The 19,870-nt window shown below is 41.6% G+C and overlaps 1 protein-coding gene across 1 annotated transcript in view; it reads left to right on the top strand.

Moving 5' to 3' along the window:
* The window catches only part of RP2 (RP2 activator of ARL3 GTPase), a gene marked incomplete at both ends in the record, with an annotated part of 50,090 nt that extends 32,117 nt beyond the window's left edge, over positions 1-17,973 (top strand). The window contains 2 exons of the mRNA XM_080719109.1: positions 14,883-14,968; positions 17,890-17,973. Of these exons, the coding sequence (XP_080575235.1) occupies positions 14,883-14,968; positions 17,890-17,973 (170 nt within the window). The remainder of the gene's footprint in view (positions 1-14,882; positions 14,969-17,889) is intronic.
* Between the last annotated feature and the right edge of the window lie 1,897 nt (positions 17,974-19,870).

The raw sequence follows: 19,870 nt of genomic DNA on the forward strand, positions 1-19,870 counted from the left end.
AGGTCCTTACAATATAGATGAAGTTGCATAATTTTAGAAGGTGAACTCAAATTTTTGAAATATATATGCTAGAGCCGGGCGTGGTGGTGCACGCTTATAATCCCCGCACTTGGGAGGCAGAGACAGGAGGATCGCGCAGGTTCGAAGCCAGCCGCGCGCACTGGCTTAGGAAACCCTGTTTCCAAATAAAAATGTAAAAATAGGTCTGGGAGTGTAGCCCGGAGGTAGAAGGGCTTCCAGGAACCCCAGTACCACAAAAAAAAAGAGAAAGAAATACATACGCTAGAGGCTGAAACAGGAGGATCGAAGGTTTGCGGTCAGCCTCAGCTACTTGGTGAGGCCCTCTGCAAATTAGTGAGACCCTGTTTCAACACAAAGAATAACAAATAGGGCTGGGGTATAACTCTGAGGTAGAACGCCTCTAGGTTCAATCCCTAGTACCTAAAAAAGAAATACATATGCTAATAAAAGATTAACTATAACCATAAAACTAAGCAAAAATTCAAACGGAATGGAAAACAGCTTAGCAAGATAGTAGATGTTTTTTGTATGTGTGACACTGGGGATTGAACGCAGGGGCATTCTACCTCCAAGCTATACCCCCCAGTCCTATTTTATTTTTATTTGGAAACAGGGTCTCGTTAGGTGTCTGAGCGCTTTGCTACTTACTGAGGCTGTCCTCAAACCTATGATCCTCCTGTCTCAGATTCTCAAATACTAGGATTACAAGTGTGCATCACCACGCCCGGCTAAGATGGTAGATTTTGATCCAACAAGATCAATTATCCCTTTCACCATGAATGATTAAAAAAAGAAAACAATGGCCAGGCGTGGTGGCGCACGCTTGTAATCCCCACGCTTGGGAGGCTGAGCCAGGAGGATCGCACAGGTTCGAAGCCAGCCTCAGCTACTTAGTGAGGCTCTCAGCAACTTAGTGAGACCCTGTTTCCAAATAAAATATAAAATGGGTCTGGGAGTATAGCCCGGAGGTAGAAAGCCTCTGTGTTCCACCCCCAGTACCACCAAAACAAAAAAGAAAAGAAAAGAAAAAAAAATGGAAAAACAGATTGCCAGCTAGGCATAGTGGTGCATGCTTATAATCCCAGTATTCCAGTACTTGGGAGGCTGAGTCTGGAGGATGACAGGTTCATGGCCAGCCTCAGCAATTTAGTGAGGCGAGAGGCCCTTTGTAACTTAGTGAGACCCTGTTTCAAAATAAAAATAGGACTGGGAGTGTATCTGAGAGTTAGAATGCCCTTGGGTTCGATCCCCAGTACTGCATACCACACACACCAAAAGACAGATTGTCAAATTAGGAATATAAAATACACAAGCCAAAACCTGATAGGATCTGAAAAGAGAAATAGGCAAATCTATAATTATAGCTAAAGATCTCAACACTTCTCTCTATTAATGTATAGAACAAGGTGGCAGAAATTCAGCAAAGATATAGATGTCTTAAATAGCGCTATCAACCAAGCCGACCTAGTAATCATTTATAGAACATTCCACCAAGCAACAGCAGATACACATTCATCTCACAGGCACATAGACTTCACCAAGAAAGACCGTATCCTATTCCATAAAACAACTTTAATTAAATAAGACAGAAATCATACAAATATGCATTTTTGGACCATAAGAGAAATAATCTAAAAATCAGTAAAATAAATATATAGCAGACAATCCTCTAATGTTTGGAAATTAAACAACATATTTCTACACCAGGCGTGGTGGCGCACGCTTGTAATCCCCACGCTTGGGAGGCTGAGACAGGAGGATCGCACAGGTTCGAAGCCAGCCTCAGCTACTTAGTGAGGCTCTCAGCAACTTAGTGAGACCCTGTTTCCAAATACAATATAAAATAGGGTTCGGGGTGTAGCCTGGAGGTAGAAGACCCCCGAGTTCAATTCCCAGTACTTCAAAAAAAAAAAAGAAAGAAAAAAAGAAAGGATGAAGTAGAATGCCCCTGGGCTCAATCACTAGTATCATAAAAAAAGAATAAAGGTGCCTATGTTCTAATACAACTTTATTAAAGCAGGCAACGCGCCATATTTTACCTAATTCCAGATTAAATGAAAATAAAAATACAACATATTGTAATTTTCAAGATATAGCCATATGACTTAAAGGGAAATACCCTCACACACACACACACACACACACACACACACACACACATACACACACACACAGAGAATGCATTTAACATTATATCTTATGTATCTATAGATCTATCTATCTATAGTGTATTTGGGGGGTACTGGAAATTGAATCTAGGGCTATTCTACCTCTGAACTACAACCCTAACACTTTTTTTGTGTGTGTGGTACTGGGGGTGGAACCCAGAGGCTCCGGGCTCTACTCTCAGACCTTTTTTTTTATATTTTATTTGGAAACAGGGTCTCACTAAGTTACGGAGAGCCCCAGTAAGTAGCTGAGGCTGGCTTCGAACCCGTGCGATCCTCCTGTCTCAGCCTCCCAAGCGCGGGGATTACAAGCGTGCGCCACCACGCCCGGCATTACCCTAACCCTTTTTATTTTTGGTTTTGAAACAAAGTCTTGCTAAGTTGCTGAGAGTCTCGCTAAGTTGTTGAGGCTGGTCTTGAACCTATGATCTTCCTGTCTCAGCCTCCTAAATACTGGGATTCCAGACATGCACCACCACATACGGGTCGCTATCTATTTATCTATCTCTCTCTATATTTACACACACACATATACACACACACACAGAGTTGAGCAGAATCCATATATCCCTTTACTGCAAATGTGCCTACTTTCTACAATTCACTTGTAACTCCTGAATAAATACTTGCAGTGCTTTCTTGGTTCCTTGCGGACGTGCAAACTCCACTTGTCTGATGTACATGTTCCCAGCTGAGGTGAAACAAGCAGGTGCTCTGCCTTCTTGTTTTACCTCTTCTACTGTAGACAAGTTGTCCTGTTTTGCACACACCTGTAATCTCCTGTTTCCCACATTGTTTTGGTTTTGTGTGTGGCTTCAGGGTCCAACATGGCTCCCTCACGTGGAAATAAAGTGCTGTTTAGCCGTGTTCCTAAGCTGAGGAAGGCTATTCTGTGCCCATGAGAAAATATATGCTAAGTTTTGCTCAGGCATGAGTTATTAGTGCTGCTGGCCGCTGTTTGAACAATATACAGAACCTAAAATCAGTAGCCTATTCTCAACCCGTAGGAAACTAGCGAAAGAGCGATCAAACCTTAAGCTGGTGAAAGGAAAGAAACAATCAACACCACAGCAAAAATCAGTGAAACTGAGCCACACATAGTGGTACACGCTTGTCATCCCAGTACTTGGCAGGCGCAGACCGGAAGATCACAGGTTCGCAGCCAGCCTCAGCTGCTTAGTGAGGCCCTCTGCAACTTAGTGAGACACTGGTTCAAAATTAAAAAATGGGGCTGGGGGTGTGGCTCAGAGGTAGAATGCCCCTGGGTTCCATCCCCAGCACCACACACAAAAATATAAATAAAAATAAAAGAACCACAGGGTAGGGCTGAGGGTGTAGCTCAGTGCTGGAGTGCTTGCCCAGCAGGTGCAAGGCCCTAAGTTCGATTCCCTAGCACCATAGACACACAAAAACATAACCATTCTCACTCAGCTTTCACTGCCAGGCCAACAAAGAGACCAGCCAGGTAGCTGTTGCTATGATCTAATGGAGACACGATAGCAGCGTGTTCCATGGTCAAGTTAGGCACCGCAGAAGGCTGCATCCAGGAATTTGTCTGCCTCAGTCTCACACCTTTTCATGACGAATGAAAGATAAATTCAAACACTAAAATCATGATCATTGATTTTTGTTGACCTCGTAGTTCACTTTGAAAACATTTAGGATTATCCACATATATTCATCAAAATGGATGCACTTGAACAGGGTTTTCACTGATATTTCTTGGTTGGAAAATTATCGCATCACTGATTCGAAGTTCACCATATTCTAGTTAAAGAGTATCAACCATCAGGCGTATTGGTGCTCACTTGTAATCCCAGGACTTGGGAAGTTGAGATGGGAGGATCGCAGGTTCGAGGCCAGCCTTAGCAACAGTGAAGTCCTCCACAACTTAGTGAGATCCTGTTTCAAAATAAAAATAAGGCTGGAGGTGTAACCCAGAATCCCCAGTATCACAATAAAATAAAATAATAAAAAGGGCTGGGGATATAGCTCAGAAGTATAATACCCCTGAGTTCAACTCCTAATATCACAATAAAAGATTTTAAGCCAGGCGTGGTGGCGCACGCTTGTAATCCCCGCGCTTGGGCGGCAGAGACAGGAGGATCGCGCAGGTTCGAAGCCAGCCGTGCGTGCTGGCTTAGGAGACCCTGTTTCCAAATAAAAATATAAAATAGGTCTGGGAGTGTAGCCCGGATGCAGAAGGGTTTCCAGAAACCCCAGTACCACCAAAAAATAAAAAATAAAATAAAAAATTTTAAAAATCAACCATGTTATATGCCTATGTAATTCCACCAAAATTTTATTTCTGAATTATATGTTCTGTCCTCTTTATATAAAACAAGACAATTTGCCTCAGTTTAAAAATATTTGCTACACCCCCAGCCCCAGCGAAAGAACACCACATTCTACCTTAGTTCACGCTTTTCATTTTGCAAAACTGGAAAGCCCACATTTATGATCAGCTTTTTTTTTAGTCCAGTACCTATTTGGTTTAAATGCTTTTGAAACAGTCTTTTGCAAAACTCCAAATGTACTAGGTCTACTCCAAAGTAGAGTTCAGGGACCCCATGTGTTCCATCCCCATTTTCAATTTTGCCATACTTTAAAAAATATATTACTTGGGAGGCTGAGACAGGAGGAAGGTAGTTCTTGAAAAGCCTCAGCTATTTAGTGAGGCTCTCCACAATTTAGTGAGACCTTGTTTCAAAATAAAGAATTGAAATAGAGCTGGGGATGTAACTCAGAGGTGGAATGCCCCTGATTCCATCCCCAGTACTGCAAAATAAATAAATAAAATTTTAAAAATCTATATTCTCTTTTTTACTAAAATGCTAACCACGTTTTTATTTGTCCTGTAATTTTAACCCTAAATACTGCAATATATATCTTAAAACGAAATTAAAAACAGATGTTTTCTTAAGTAAACACAATGCTTTATCACTCTGAGTTAATAATTCCGTAAGATCATTTAATACCCAGTTCATTTACAAACTTCCTTAATTGTCTGAAATTGTGTGTGTGTGTGTGTGTGTGTGTGTGCGTGTGCGTGTGTGTGTGTTTACCAGGAATTGAATGCAGGGGCATTTTACCCTTTTCATATTTTATTTTGAAACAAGGTCTCACTAGGTTGCAGAGGGCCTCCCTAAGTAGCTGAGGCTGTCCATGAACCTGCAATCTTCCTGTCTCAGCCTCCCAAGTACTAGGATTACAAGTGTGTACCACCATCCCCGCTGCAATGACCTTTTCAGTGTAGAGTTCCCTGTAGGATGTTAAAACCATGATTTTTGTGTGAAACAATTATTTTAATAGCACTTGCAAAAAAATCATTTTCTACCTGTATCATTACCTCTGAATTTATTAATGGATGTTAACAGAACTTCACTTTGTATGCCAGAGATGTTTGGTTAACTTGAAGTATGCTTCATATTAGAAAAGCAGGAAAAAATGAAGCAAAAATGGATCCAGGCATGGTGGCACATATCTGTGATCCCAGTACTTGGGAGGCTGAGACAGGAGCATCTCAGGTTCAAGACCAGCCTCAGCAATTTAGCAAGACCCTCTGCAATTAGGTGAGTCTCTATTTCAAAATAAAAGATAAAATAGGGCTGAGAGTATAGCTCAGAGGTAGAACACCCCCTGAGTTCAATCCGAACCACAACAAGAAAAAACAAAGAAAATGCATCATCAATTCTCAGAGTAATTAATTGGTACCCTAGCAGCCCCCAGTGATACAGTTTTGTTACTTTCTCTAAATATCATTATGATCTTATGAACCTTTAGACATTCAGGGTTTTTTGTCGTTGTTGTTTTATTTTATTTTTTATTTATTTATTTTTATTTTTTTATTGGTGCAATGTATTCATACATCATAATGGTATAAAGATAATACTTTTGTAGACATACATGCACACATCGCCCAGTTAGCCCCTACCCAATCCCCACCCCGTTCCCTCCCCATCCCTCCTTCCCATGCTTGACTTAGTGGTTGACATCTAGTATTATAGCAATTTATCCAATATTAACGATGATAATCTTACATAACAGTTTCATTTGTCTGATACCAAGCTTTTGATGACTTAACGATAACATTTCAATATTTCTTTTTGCTTTCTTTCTTACCAGAGAATATTTTTTTTTTCTTTAGGTGAAACTATCATACATTTATTTATTTATTTATTTTTCAGAAAAAAAATCTATCCTGATATGGAATATGGACTCTAGATACCCAAAACAATCTCGAAGAAGAACAAAGCTAGAAGATGTATATTTTCTGTTTTCAAACCATATAAAGCTATAATAATTGAAACAGTGTAGTACTGTTCTAAAGGCAGATATATAAACCATTGGAGTTAAATAAAAGCCTAGAGCTAAATTCTTCCATACATTGTCAAGTTATTTTTGACAAGGTTTCCACGAACATTTGGTGGAGGAAATACTAATCTTTTAACTAAATGTTGTTGAAAAATAATAATTACATGAAAAAGAATAAAATTGGACCCTTACCTAACACCATATACAAATATTAACTCAAAATAGATAAAAGACCTAAATAGAAATCTTAAGACTATAAACTTTTAGAAGAAAATCTGGGTCATAAAACCTCACAACATTGAAATTGGCAGTGATTTCTTGGATATGATTTCAATGGCACAGGCAACAAAAGGGTAAATAAACTCCCTAAAAAATAAAAAAAATATTGTATATCCAAAGACAATGTAAACAGAGTTAAAAGTTACTGATAGAATGGGATAAGATATTTCCAAATGCTATATCTGAAGGTATATTAATATTCCAATTAGAAATCCTAAAAATTAGCAACAATAAAAGCAAACAATACAATTTAGAGATAAGTAAAAGACTAACATAAATAATGAATCTCCACAGATAACTAATCTTAGTTGTCTGTTGAATGGAAAATCTTGTTTCTCTGGTTCTGGTGTGTGTTACCTATTTCTTCTTTGTAGTTAATCTCTTTGAGTATTTTCTCTAGCGCTGGTTTTGAAGACATAAATTCCTTCAATTTCTGTTTGTCGTGGAAGCTTCTTATTTTTCCATCTAATTTGATAGAAAGTTTTGCTGGGTAGGAAATTTTTGGCTGGAAGTTTTATTTCAGAATTTGGAATATGTTACTCCAAGCCCTTCTGGCTCTCATGACTTGGTTTGGGAAGTCTGAAGTGATTCTAATTGGTTTGCCTCTGAATGTCACTTGGCCCTTTGTTTTTGTTGCCTTTAAGATTCTCTGCTTGGCTTCCACATTGGTCATTTTGACAATTATGTGGCGTGGGGATCCTCTTCTCTGATACTCTCTAAAGGGAGTTCTATAAGTTTCCTGGACCTGTGTATCGACCTCTTGCTCTATTTTTGGAAAATTTTCTGCTATTACTTCCTTGAAGAGATTGTTGATCCCTTTGGTTTCACCTTCTTTTCCTCCTCTATTCCAATTATTCTTAGGTTAGCTCTCTTAATATGGGCCCATATTTCTTCAATGTCAGATTCCTGCTATCGGATTTTTTTTTCTAAATTGGAAACTATGTGTTCATTTTTTGAATGATCATCTTCTAAGAGCGAGATTCTATTCTCCATGTGGTTTAATCGGTTGTTTGTACTTTGAATTGAGGCCTTTGCTTCATTAATTGCATCCTTTATCTCTTTTTGTCTCTCTCTGAATTCTTTTCAAAACACCTCTATTATTTCTCCAGTTATTTTTCTGATTTGATCTTCTAGAAATCTCTGGATTTCTGTTTTATCAGGTTCTGAAGTTGTGGAATTACCTATATTTCTAAGATGACTTAATTCTTTTGGTTGTGGGCATTCAATGCTCCATTGTTATTCCTCTTTCCCATGATTTCGGAAACTTGTGCCTTCTCTGGGTTCTTCCCTGTGTCACTACGACTTCACTTAAGGTGCTCTGGATCTCGAGTCTGTGGTATCTCAGTCCCCACTACTCCTTTACTGGGTTGTATCTTAGAGTCTCAGACCCTGGGAGTCAATCGAGGCTGCTTTAGACCATGGCGGGGGGGGGGGGTGCCAGGTTGGGCGTTCTCCTATGGTGTGATATCTCTGCCACCACTCCCCCACTGGGTCAAGTCCCTGGGAGTGCAGTACTGGGATTTCTCCTCTAGGGGCCACAATTTGACTTACTGTTGTTGAGTACGCAGATGGAGCTGTAGTGAATTCGCTGCTGCTGCCGCCGGTGGCAATTTTTTTTTTTTTTTGAGGGTCTGGGGATGGAACCCAAGGGCATTCGACCTCTGAGCCACACCCCCAGCCTGATTTTTTATTCTTTATTTTGAAACAGGGTCTCACTAAGTTGCAGAGGGCCTCACTAAGTAGCTGAGGCTGTCTGCGAACCGCGATCCTCCAGGTCTCAGCCTCCCGGATGCTGGGATTACAAGCATGCGCCACCACACCCAGCTCAACATTCAGGGTTTTTTTTTTTTTTTTTTGGTGGTACTGGGGTTTCTGGAAGCCCTTATACCTCCGGGCTATACTCCCAGACCTATTTTTACATTTTTATTTGGAAACAGGGTCTCCTAAGCCAGCGCGGGCGGCTGGCTTCGAACCTGCGCGACCCTCCTGTCTCTGCCTCCCAAGCGCGGGGATTACAAGCGTGCGCCACCACGCCCGGCGACATTCAGGGTTTTAATATACTGCAGTAGTTATTCTTTCCCTCATCTCGTCTCAGCTTTGGCCACTGGGAGCCCCTCTAGGCTGGCTTCTGCGTCCTTTCATCCAATCCCATTGGCCTTTGATTGCTTCATTGCTTTTTGGCTCAACAAGATGTTTCAAGTTGATCTTAATCCATTTCTTCCCCCAGGCATGGAATTACCTATATTTCTAAGATGACTTAATTCTTTTGGGTGAGGAATGATATTTAGAAACATGTGTTAGGTGCTACTGATTACTGGGTTGCCATTTCTTTTAGGCTTTTTCAGTGGATATATCTAGAAACTAAGTTTTTTCTTTTAGGGAAAGAGATCATAAGTTCACATTGATATTTCTAAATGAGAGATTTGAGATTATAGGCTTTTCTTTTATAAGGTTAGCTATATCTTATTGCAAAATAAATAGCCCTTTTCTGTCAAAACCTTTCTAGTCTTACCAATTAGATATTTTATTTTATTTTTGCGGTACTGGGGATGGATCCCAGGGGTATTCTACCTCCAAGCTACACCCCCAGACCTATTTTTTATTCTTTATTTTGAAACAGAGTCTCACTGAGCTGCAAAGGGCCTCACTGAGTAGCTGAGGCTGTTCACAAACTGTGATCCTCCTGTCTCAGCTTCCCAAATGCTGGAATTACAAGTATGCACCACAATGCCCAGCTAGATCTTTTATTTATTACATTTTACTTTGTGGTGTTTGGTATTGACCATGGGCATTTTACCTCAGAGCTACACCCCTAGCCCTATTTTTATTTATTTATTTATTTATTTATATTTTATTTATTTATTTATTTTTGGTGGTACTGGGGTTCCTGGAAGCCCTTCTACATCCGGGCTACACTCTCAGACCTATTTTATATTTTTATTTGGAAACAGGGTCTCTTAAGCCAGTGTGGCTGCCTTCGAACCTGCGCGATCCTCCTGTCTCCGCCTCCCAAGCGCAGGGATTACAAGCGTGCGCCACCACGCCTGGCCTATTTATTTATTTATTTATTTATTTATTTATTTATTTTTGGTACTGGAGATTGAACCTAGAGGCAGTCTACCTCCATGCTATGCTCCCACCCTGATTTTATTTCTATGTTTGGAAACAGGGTCTGGGTCTCACTAGGGTTTCTGAGAGCCTTGCTATGTTGCCGAGGCTGGCTTTGAACCCATGATCCTCCTATCTCAGCACCCCAAGTACTGGGATTACAAGTATGTGCCACCATACCTGGGCTCCTATTTTATTTTTTATTTGGAAACAGGGTCTCATTAAGTCACTGAGGCTACCCTCAAACTTGTGATCTTCCTATCTCAGCCTTTCAAGTACTGGGATTACAGGCCTGTACCACTATGTCCAGCTCACATTTTTATTTACTTATTTTTATTTTTATTTTTTGTGGTACTGGAGACTGAACCCAAGGGCATTCTACCTCCAGGCTATACCCCCAACCCAATTTTAATTTTTGCTTTGAAATGGTCTCGCTAGGTTTATGAGAGTCTCTTTACTTGCCAAGGCTGTCTTCAAACCTACAGTTTTCCTGTCTTGGCCTACCAAGTACTTGGATTATAGGCAGATGCCACTTGTAATAGTACTTGAGAGCCTGAGACAGGAGGACCGCAAGTTTGGTACCAGTCTCAGCAACTTAGCAAGACTCTATTTCAAAATAAAAAATAAAAGAGGGCTGGTAGTGTAGCTTGGAGATAGAATGCCCCTAGGTTCACTGACCAAGACAAAAAAAAAAAATAGAAGAGTATAACAATACTACATACCTACCACCCAGCTTTAACAATTACCAACTCTTTCCTTTCCTTTTTATTTATTTATTTATTTATTTATTTATTTTATTTTTGTGGTACTAGGGATGGAACCCAGGGGCATTCTACCTCTGAGCTACACCCCCAGCCCTATTTTTTAGTCCTATTTATTAATTTATTTATTTTTGCAGGTCTAGAGATGGGACCCAGGGGCATTTGACCTCCAAGCGACACTCTCTGCCCTATTTTTTAATTTTTTATTTTGAAACAGGGTCTCACTAAGTTGGCAAGGGCCTCACTAAGTAGCTGAGGCTGGCTGCAAACCGTGATCCTGCGGTCTCAGCTTCTCCACTGCCAGGATTACAAGCGTGCGCCACCACGCCCAGCTAGTCCTTTTTATGTTTGCAACAGGGTTTCACTGAGTCACAAAGGGCCTCACTAAGTAGTAGCCGAGGCTGTCCGGGAACCGCGATCCTCCTGTCTCTGCCTCCTGAATGTTGGGATTACAATCGTGCGCTGCCATGCCTGGTACCAGTTCTTTCAGTCAGTTTTCTATGACTATAACAACCAACGTAATAAAAAGGGAAGCTTATTTTGGCTCACAGTTCCAGAAGCTTCAGCCCATGACCTGTATGGCCCTGTGGCTTTGTGCCCATGGTGCGCAGCATGCCATTAGTGGGAGCACGGGGCAGAGAAAGCCTACTCACCTCATGGTCAGAATGAAAGGGAGAGAGAGGCTAGGGTCCCACAGTTGCCTTTACCGTAGTCCCCAGTGACCTAAGACCTCTCACTTTGCACTCCTCTTAAAGTTTCTACCACCTCCCCATAGTTCTCTGACCTGGGGATCGAGTCTTTAAGACCTAGACATTTGAGAGGCATTAAAGATCCAAACTAGCCGGGCGTGGTGGCGCACGCTTGTCATCCCAGCATTCGGGAGGCTGAGACCGGAGGATCGCGGTTCGTGGACAGCCTCAGCTACTTAGTGAGGCCCTCTGCGACTCAGTGAGACCCAGTTTCAAAATAAAGAATTAAAAAAATTGGGCTGGGAGTGTAGCTCGGAGGTAGAATGCCCCTGGGTTCCATCCCCAGTCACACACACACACACACACACACACACACACGCACACGCACACACACACACATCCAAACTGTAAGCTCGGCATGGTGGCACACACCTGTAAACCCAGTCCTTGGAAGTCTGAAACACAGGATCGAAGGATCAAGTCAGTGCCTGGGAGCTTACCAAGACCCTGTTTCAAAATGAAAAGGGGCTCGAAGTGTAGCTCAGAGGTAGAGCTCCCCTGGGTTCAATCTCTAGTATCACAAAGAGGGGGGAGATTCAGTAGCCCTCACAGAAACAACACAGAAATATCAGAAGCAGGACTTGATCGCTAAGGAGGGGAAGGGTCGCTGGGGGTCTGGCCGTGGGGATTATATACGTTTCTCTCCTCCCCTTTCTGGTTCTTTACTTCCAGCTTTCAGGATGTGGGAGCAGAGTGCTGCTTTCTCCCTTTCTCTGCTTCCTGACACCATGCCCTAAGCGCTGCACACCCTGCTGACATGGGCTGAAACTCGAAATCCCCCAGAGCTATGAACAAATCAATCTTCTTTCCTCTAGGTTGTGTAGTCGTTCTTTTGGGATTATAGCAACAAAAATATCGACTGAGGCAAGCACCAACTCAGCCAATATAAGCTGCTTTTTTTGTGTGTGGTACTGGGGTTCCTGGAAGCCCTTCTACCTCCGGGCTCCACTCCCAGACCTATTTTATATTTCATTTGGAAACAGGGTCTCACTAAGTTGCTGAGAGCCTCACTAAGTAGCCGAGGCTGGCTTCGAACCTGCGCCATCCTCCTGTCTCCGCCTCCCAAGCACGGGGATTACAAGCGTGCGCCACCACGCCCGGCTAAGCTTCTTTTTAATCTTATACGTATAATACTTTTCTCTGGAAATCTTGGTTCCTTACAACATTGATTTAATTATCTTATAATGTATATGTAATAGTTTCAGATTAATAGCAAATGTTACCACTGAAATTGAGATCACTCAAGTTTTAAGATTCCCTTCTATATTTTTGTCCTTAGACTCTTTTTCACTGAGGGTGTACAAGCATAACATTGCCTCATAAGGTTGGTTGGAATAATTCTTTTCTCTGTGTGGTCATGTCACTAACTTGATTCACAGTTTGACTCATTTGTTTCAGCTTGTTTTTCATTTTTAAAGATTATTTTATTTTAAAATTACCTCTGTGGAGCCCTGCTAAGATCTAGGAAATGTTCCCAGTTACCTTCTTTTCTATATCCAATACCTATCATTGTGTACGCGTGGGGGGTACTGGCAATTGAATCTAAGTGCATTCTATCTCTGAGCTATATCCATATATATGTGCAGTACTGGGATGGAACCCAGGGGCATTCTACCTCTGAGCTATACCCCGGTCCTATTTTTTATTCTTTATTTTGAAACAGGGCCTCACTAAGTAGCTGAGGCTGTCCTAGAACTGGGATCCTCCGGTCTCAGCCTCCCAAATGCTGGGATTACAAGCGTGCGCCACCACACTGGCTTTTTATATTTTTTTAATTTGAAACAGTGGCTGAGTCTCACTGTGTTGCTGAAGCTGTCCTAGAAACCGTGAACTTCCCGCTTCAGCCTCCCAAGTGCTGGGCTAGCAGGTGCACACCGCCACACCCAGCTACCTAGTCCCTATCTTGATCCATACACTGTGATGCTCAAAAGTTCATACTTTAATTTGTTTTCTGGGTCTAGTTGACTGCTATATATCCCGCTGTTTCTGTATTTGTTATCTGTAGTAAATCACCAGCCTGCTGCTCTTTGGTGCCCTGTGTAATGTGATCTTTTCTTTCTCATTCTTGTGCTTTGTCCCGTGGTGCATGATGGTATTCAATTTAGTATTTCATGTTAACTCACCTTAGTACTTCATACTCAATACTTTGTTATTCTGTGTTGTTTAATGAGTTGATGTCTTTTTTTTTCTTTTTCTTTTTGGTGGTACCGGGGTTCCTGGAAGCCCTTCTACCTCCGGGCTACACTCCCAGACCTATTTTATCTTTTATTTGGAAACAGGGTCTCTTAAGCCAGCGCGGCTGGCTTCGAACCTGCGCGATCCTCCTGTCTCTGCCTCCCAAGCGCGGGGATGACAAGCGTGCGCCACCACGCCCGGCGTGAGTTGATGTCTTTTTGCAAGAAGTTTGTGATTCCCTGGAGGTCAGGACTTCCTGTAGGAGCTAGAAAGCTAACCTATAAGGAATACAGTGATTGCTGAATAAGTACTAATTGAAATAAAGGGCATATTTTGCTTATCTAATTTATGCCTATGCCTGCCAACAATTTGACAACAGTAGTGCCAATGCAAGCTCACCAGAGAATAAGACATGAATCTCTACCCTCAAATTTAAGGTACAGGGGTTTTTAATGTATTCAAATTAGCTGGCCATGGCGATGCCCACAGATAATCCCAGTACTTGGGAGGCCAAGACAGGAGGATCACAGGTTCAAGGCCAGCCTCAGCAATTTAGTGAAGCTCTCAGTAACCCAGCAAGACTCTGTTTCCAAATAAAAAATAAAATAGGACCGAGGGTAGAGATCAGAGATAGAATTACCCAAGTTCAGTCCCTAGTAACACACGCACGCACGCAGGCATGCACGCATTCAAACTAATGTATAGGAAAGGAAGCTCCTTCTTTTAAAGGATTAAAAGTAAAAACCTGATCATTGTTTCTAGAACATAGCTCTAAGACACACTCAAGGACAATACTTTGCGGTGGGCATGACTTGGGTGCCCGGCCCTAGTTCCTACTTGGCTTGGCTCCGGTGGTGGTGGCCCCGAGCCTGGCTGGTCAGTAGCAGACGGGAAGCGAGGCTGGCTGCCTGGCAAGGTCTACTTCTGTTCCCTTGGATTACTTTGGATCTCGTTTGCTATTTTGTCAACTAGTCTTTGTACTGCTAAATGAGTGTAGATTCTATGGTTTTTATAGAAAAATAAAACCCAGAGAATCCAGACTATTTACAACACTTTAAAGATGTGATACTAGTCCTATACCAGTACTGAAGCTACTTGTCATGGAATGAGATGGCGTTCATTTGTTTTATGATTCGTGTAGGCAGAAGAGGCCGAGGTGATGTGTCCCATCTGTCTGTCTACTTCCCTCTGCCTTTTCTCTCGCCCCCAAAGAAGATGCTAGAGAGTCTCCAGGGAAGAATGCAAAGCTTACTTTTAGAATCTGTTTGGGTTCCTGCTAAGAAAACACGTCTTGCATTTGCTTATAGGTCCAGTGATTGCCTTGGAATTTAACGGAGATGGTGCTGTAGAAAGATGTCAGCTCATTGTAAACGAGATGTTCAACGGGACCAAGGTATGGGATTTTATTGAACGTATCTCAATCCAAGCTTTTGTTTCCTCTTCTTTTCCTTAAAATCAAATAGTACTTTAGTAAGCCGGGCGTGGTGGCGCACGCTTGTAATCCCAGCCTTCGGGAGGCTGAGACAGGAGGATCGCGGTTCGCAGACAGCCTCAGCTACTTAGTGAGGCCCTCTGCAACCTAGTGAGACCCTGTTTCAAAATAAAGGATAGAAAATAAGACTGGGGGTGTAGCTCGAAGGTAGAATGCCCCTAAATTCCATCCCTAGTACTGCTAAAAAACTAAAAAAAAAAAAACAAATAGTACTTTAGTGTTACTTGGGATTGTCAAAAAATACCCAGATCCGGGCATGGTGACACATGCCTGTAATTCCAGCACTTAGGCTGAGACAGGAGGATCAAAGGTTCATGGCCAGCCTCTGCTACTGAGTGAGGCCCTCTGCAGCTTAGTGAGACTCTGTTTTGAAATAAAGTATAAAAAATACAGATGGAGGTGTAGTTCAGAGGTAGAATGCCCCTGGGTTCAATCCCCAGTACCACCCCCAAAAAATTTAATAGTAAATATATAGTAAAAGTTTTCTAAAGTAAAAAAGCATCAAATGTCTCTTTGAGCTCCTTACATTAAAAAAGCAGTATTTTAAAAAATATTTCATTTCCAAGATGATATTTTTAGATTGACAATCCTGTTGCCTAGGGTTCATTCTTGTTTCAGAAACTTATCAACAAAAATTGAACTTGAGGTATATCTAGAAATTATTGCATGTGGGAATTGTCTAAGGGTGTTGCTAAGGTTACAGTGTGTAAGAATTGCAGACTTAAATAGCTTAATTTAAAGACCAAACATAAGCACCCTTGTAAACTCGGTACATGGGAGGCTGGGACAGGAAGATTGCAGGTTCTCCGCCAGCCTCAGATACTTAGTGAAACACTCTACAACTTAGTGAGACCCTGTTTTAAAATAAAGAATAAAAAAACAAGGCTGGGGGTATAACTTCAAGGTAGAATGCTCCTGGGTTCAATCCCAGTGCCACAAAATAAATAAATTAATTAAATAATAAAAACCAAATATAAAAGAGGATCAAATGGATAAATATATAATTGACTATTTTTCTTTCAGTACTAGATATTGAACCCAGGGGCATTTTACCACTGAGCTACACCCCTAGCCCTTTTTAGTTTTTGTTTTTGAAACAGAGTCTTACTAGGTTGCTGAAAGTCTCTGCTTTGCTGAGGCTGGCCTCAAACCTGCCATCCTCCTGTCTCAGCCTCCCAAGTACTTGCATTACAGGTATGCACCACCACGCCCTGCTTATGTTTGGTTTTTAAATTAAGCTATTTAAGTCTGGCTATTTTCGATAAATAAGAGAGGAAGTTTTTTGTTTTATCCTCTGATTCAGCTTGAATTTTCAAAATCTAAAGTACTTCGTTTTATTTTAGCATCACAATAGTACTAAGTAAAGATGACAGCAAATATCAGCTTGAATAGAAAAGGAAACTGAGAAATAAAATCGTTATATGATTCAGACATTTTAGAGCTGAAAGATTTCGAAAGCACGGAAACAAGTACGGAAACTGACCCCAGAGACGTCTATTCAGTTGTTGATGCCATAAGCTAGCTTACAATAACGCTAGAAGCAAACCCAGGTCTCCCATCCCTGGCTGACTTCTGTAAAAGCTTCTTTTTAGTGTGTGGTGCTGGGGATTGAACTCAGGGGCCTTCTACCTCTGAGCTACACCCTCAGCCCTATTTTAGTTTTCATTATGAAACAGGGTCTTCCTAAATGATTGAGGGCCCTCGCTAAATTGCCAAGGCTGTTGCTAGACCTGCAATCCTCCCGTCTCGGTCTCCCAAATCATGGGATTACAGGCATGCTCCACCACACCCAGTTTAAAAGCTGCTTTCCACGGGTTCTATTGGGTACTGCTCTGTTGATATTCAGAAATAGTTCAATTAACATAAATTTTTTTGTGTGTGGTACTGAGGTTCCTGGAAGCCCTTCTACCCCCAGGCTACACTCCCAGACCTATTTTTACATTTTTATTTGGAAACAGTCTCCTAAACCAGCGCAGCGGCTGGCTTCGAACCTGCGCCATTCTCCTGTCTCTGCCTCCCAAGCGCGGGGATCACAAGCGCGCGACCACCACGCCCGGTTTAACATAAATTTTATATGCTGGTGTAGCGCACCTGCCTGTGATCCCACCTACGTGGGAGGTCGGGGCAGGAGTTGAAGGTTAACCTGAAAAAAAAGGTTAGCATCTCAAAAAAAGGGATTATAGCTCAGCGGGAGAACATTTGCCTCGCATGCATAAAACCCTGTGTCCAGTTCCCAGCACCACAAGATATAAAATAATATATCTTTGGCAGCTTTGAAAAGAAAAATCTTGAATTTTGCAGCTCAGCCGACTGAGATTATTATTAGAAAATAGAAGAAGCTAAGAGTGCTTTAAATAAATTGTCTCATTCAGTAGCTTTCATAATATTTTACGTTAAACTCTAAGGTTCCAGGTATAATAAGATACAACTGAGGCATCATGAAAGCAAAGACTTCCGTGAGCCCTTTCCGTGTGCGTGGCACTGGGATTGAGCCCAGAGGCATTCTACGTCCGCACCTCCAGCCCTGCTTGGGGTTTTTTGGGGAAACAATAATACTGGCGGGGCTGGCCACAAGTGCTGGGATGACAGGTGTGTGCTACCATGCCTGGCCACAAGTGCTTTTAAAAGAACGTACTTCACGTTAGAGCCATCGAAGCCACGCTGCGCGGAGCCTATGGGAACACCTATGGGTTAAATATTTTCAATGATGTACTTGAGTTTCTTTGAAGTAACCGGTTTGGGACTTTGTTCTGTAGAGAGGTGGACTTGAGCATTTGGGGATCACAGTGTTCATTTTCTGTTTTATTTTCTATCCAAAATAGATGTTTGTATCCGAAAGCAAGGAGAAAGCCGCTGGGGACGTAGACAGCTTCTACAACTTTGCTGATATACAGATGGGAATATGAAATTGAGCGCGGGGCCAAGGACTCGGTACTAAGCCCTCTCCAACTTTTGTACATAGAGCTTGATAAGAAGCTTTGGTTTATTGCCACCGATTTCATACTAATGCTGAAATTGCTAAAGGTTATTTTAATTAGTTGTCGAAACCTGCATCGTTTACTTGAGGGTCACAAACAGTTCATTGAAATCAAGTCGTTTTAATCAGCTTCAAAACTATTTAACCTACTTCAATAAGCTTGCACTTTTCTTTCTCTGCATAGAATACTCTTATTAGAAAACAGAAGTGGCTACCATTTCATGATTTTAATCCTAATTAAATGTTCTTCCAAATCTCAAATCATGTAAACTATCCAACTTTCCTCAGAGCGCTCCATGATATTTGTTTGAGGATACATTTCCTTGCATATTTTATCTTTTTTTTTAATTTAGAGGGATTTTCTACTGTTGACCAGTTAGAACAAACATATGCGTATTTTTCATACATACATACATATCCAGTTGAATCATTGCCTCCTAGTTGCATTAAATGGCTAGTGGGATTTCGTACGTGGAACTAAGATAATACCTTGGAAACTGAAATTTTCTTAAAAGAAATAGGTATTCGGATGCTGAGGACGGTGGCACGTGCCTGTAGTCTCAGCTACTCCGGAGGCCGAGGCAGGAGAATCACTTGAACCCAAGAGTTCAAGGCTGGATAACACAGAGAGATCCTGTCTCAAAAAAAAAAAATGCCAGCATGGTGGCCACACGCCTGTAATACTAGCAGATGGGAGGCTGAGGCAGGAAGATCACAAGCTAAGGATAGTCTCAGCAATTTAGGACCACTCTTAGGAACGTAGTGTTTCAAAACAAAAATAAAAGGGCTGGGTGTTTAGATAGGAGGGAGAATTCAATCCCCAGTACCACACAAAAAAAGAAAAAAAAAGAAATGGGCATTTGATAACTAGCTTTTTAAATAACTCTACTAACGAATGTTGGAATAGCTATTTAACAACTACTTTATAAGTAGTGTGACTATTTGAATGAATTTCACTTTGGTTAGTTTTTTAATGACTGTTAGATGACTCTTCTGATTTTTGGTAATAAAAAGTATATGCACTAAAATTAGAGAAGCCCAGCCACCAGCAATTGTTACAAAGGTGGTTACTGTCTGATCAATTATTGTGGGCTATCGAGAGAACTGAAACAAAACTTGTGGTTTAGGTAAGAACTGCTCAAGCATGATGGTAAGCTCTGCAGGTCACTGAAAAGCTTCATACATTTGATTTGCATTACATTTGTCACTCATGTTAAGTAATGTTCAAGTATGATAAAAAATCATTTTGGTTGCTTTAAAGGATTATGTCTCAAATCCGCCTGATCATGTAATTTACCAGGACGCAAGGGGGAGCTACTTGTTCAAAAACCCACATTCTTAGAGCCGAGTGTGGTGGCACACTCTTGTAACCCCAGCATTTGAGAGGCTGAGACGGGAGGATCATGGTTTGCGGCCAGCCTCAGCTACTTAGTGAGGCCCTTTGCAACTCAATGAGACCCTATTTCAAAATAAAAAATAGGGCTGAGGGTGTAGCTCAGAGGTAGAATGCCCTTGGGTTCCATCCCCAGTAACACCAAAATATAAAAAATCCACATTCTTGAGCTGAGTGTGGTGGCACCCACCTGTAATCCCATCCCAGTACTTGGGAGGCTGAGACAGGAGGATCGCAGGTTTGAGGACAGCCTTAACATGTAGTGAGACTCTCATCAGCCTTGCAAGACCCCGTTTCAAAATAAAAATAAAAATAGGGCTGTGGGTGTTATTCAGAGGTAGATGGCTCCTGGGTTCGATCCCCAGTGCCATAAAAAAAAAAAAAAGATCCGAATTCTTGGACCCAATCTTCAGATACACAGGTTTGGCCATCA

The sequence above is a fragment of the Muscardinus avellanarius genome, assembly GCF_963383645.1.
Source record: "Muscardinus avellanarius genome assembly, chromosome: X".
Classification (NCBI taxonomy): domain Eukaryota; kingdom Metazoa; phylum Chordata; class Mammalia; order Rodentia; family Gliridae; genus Muscardinus; species Muscardinus avellanarius.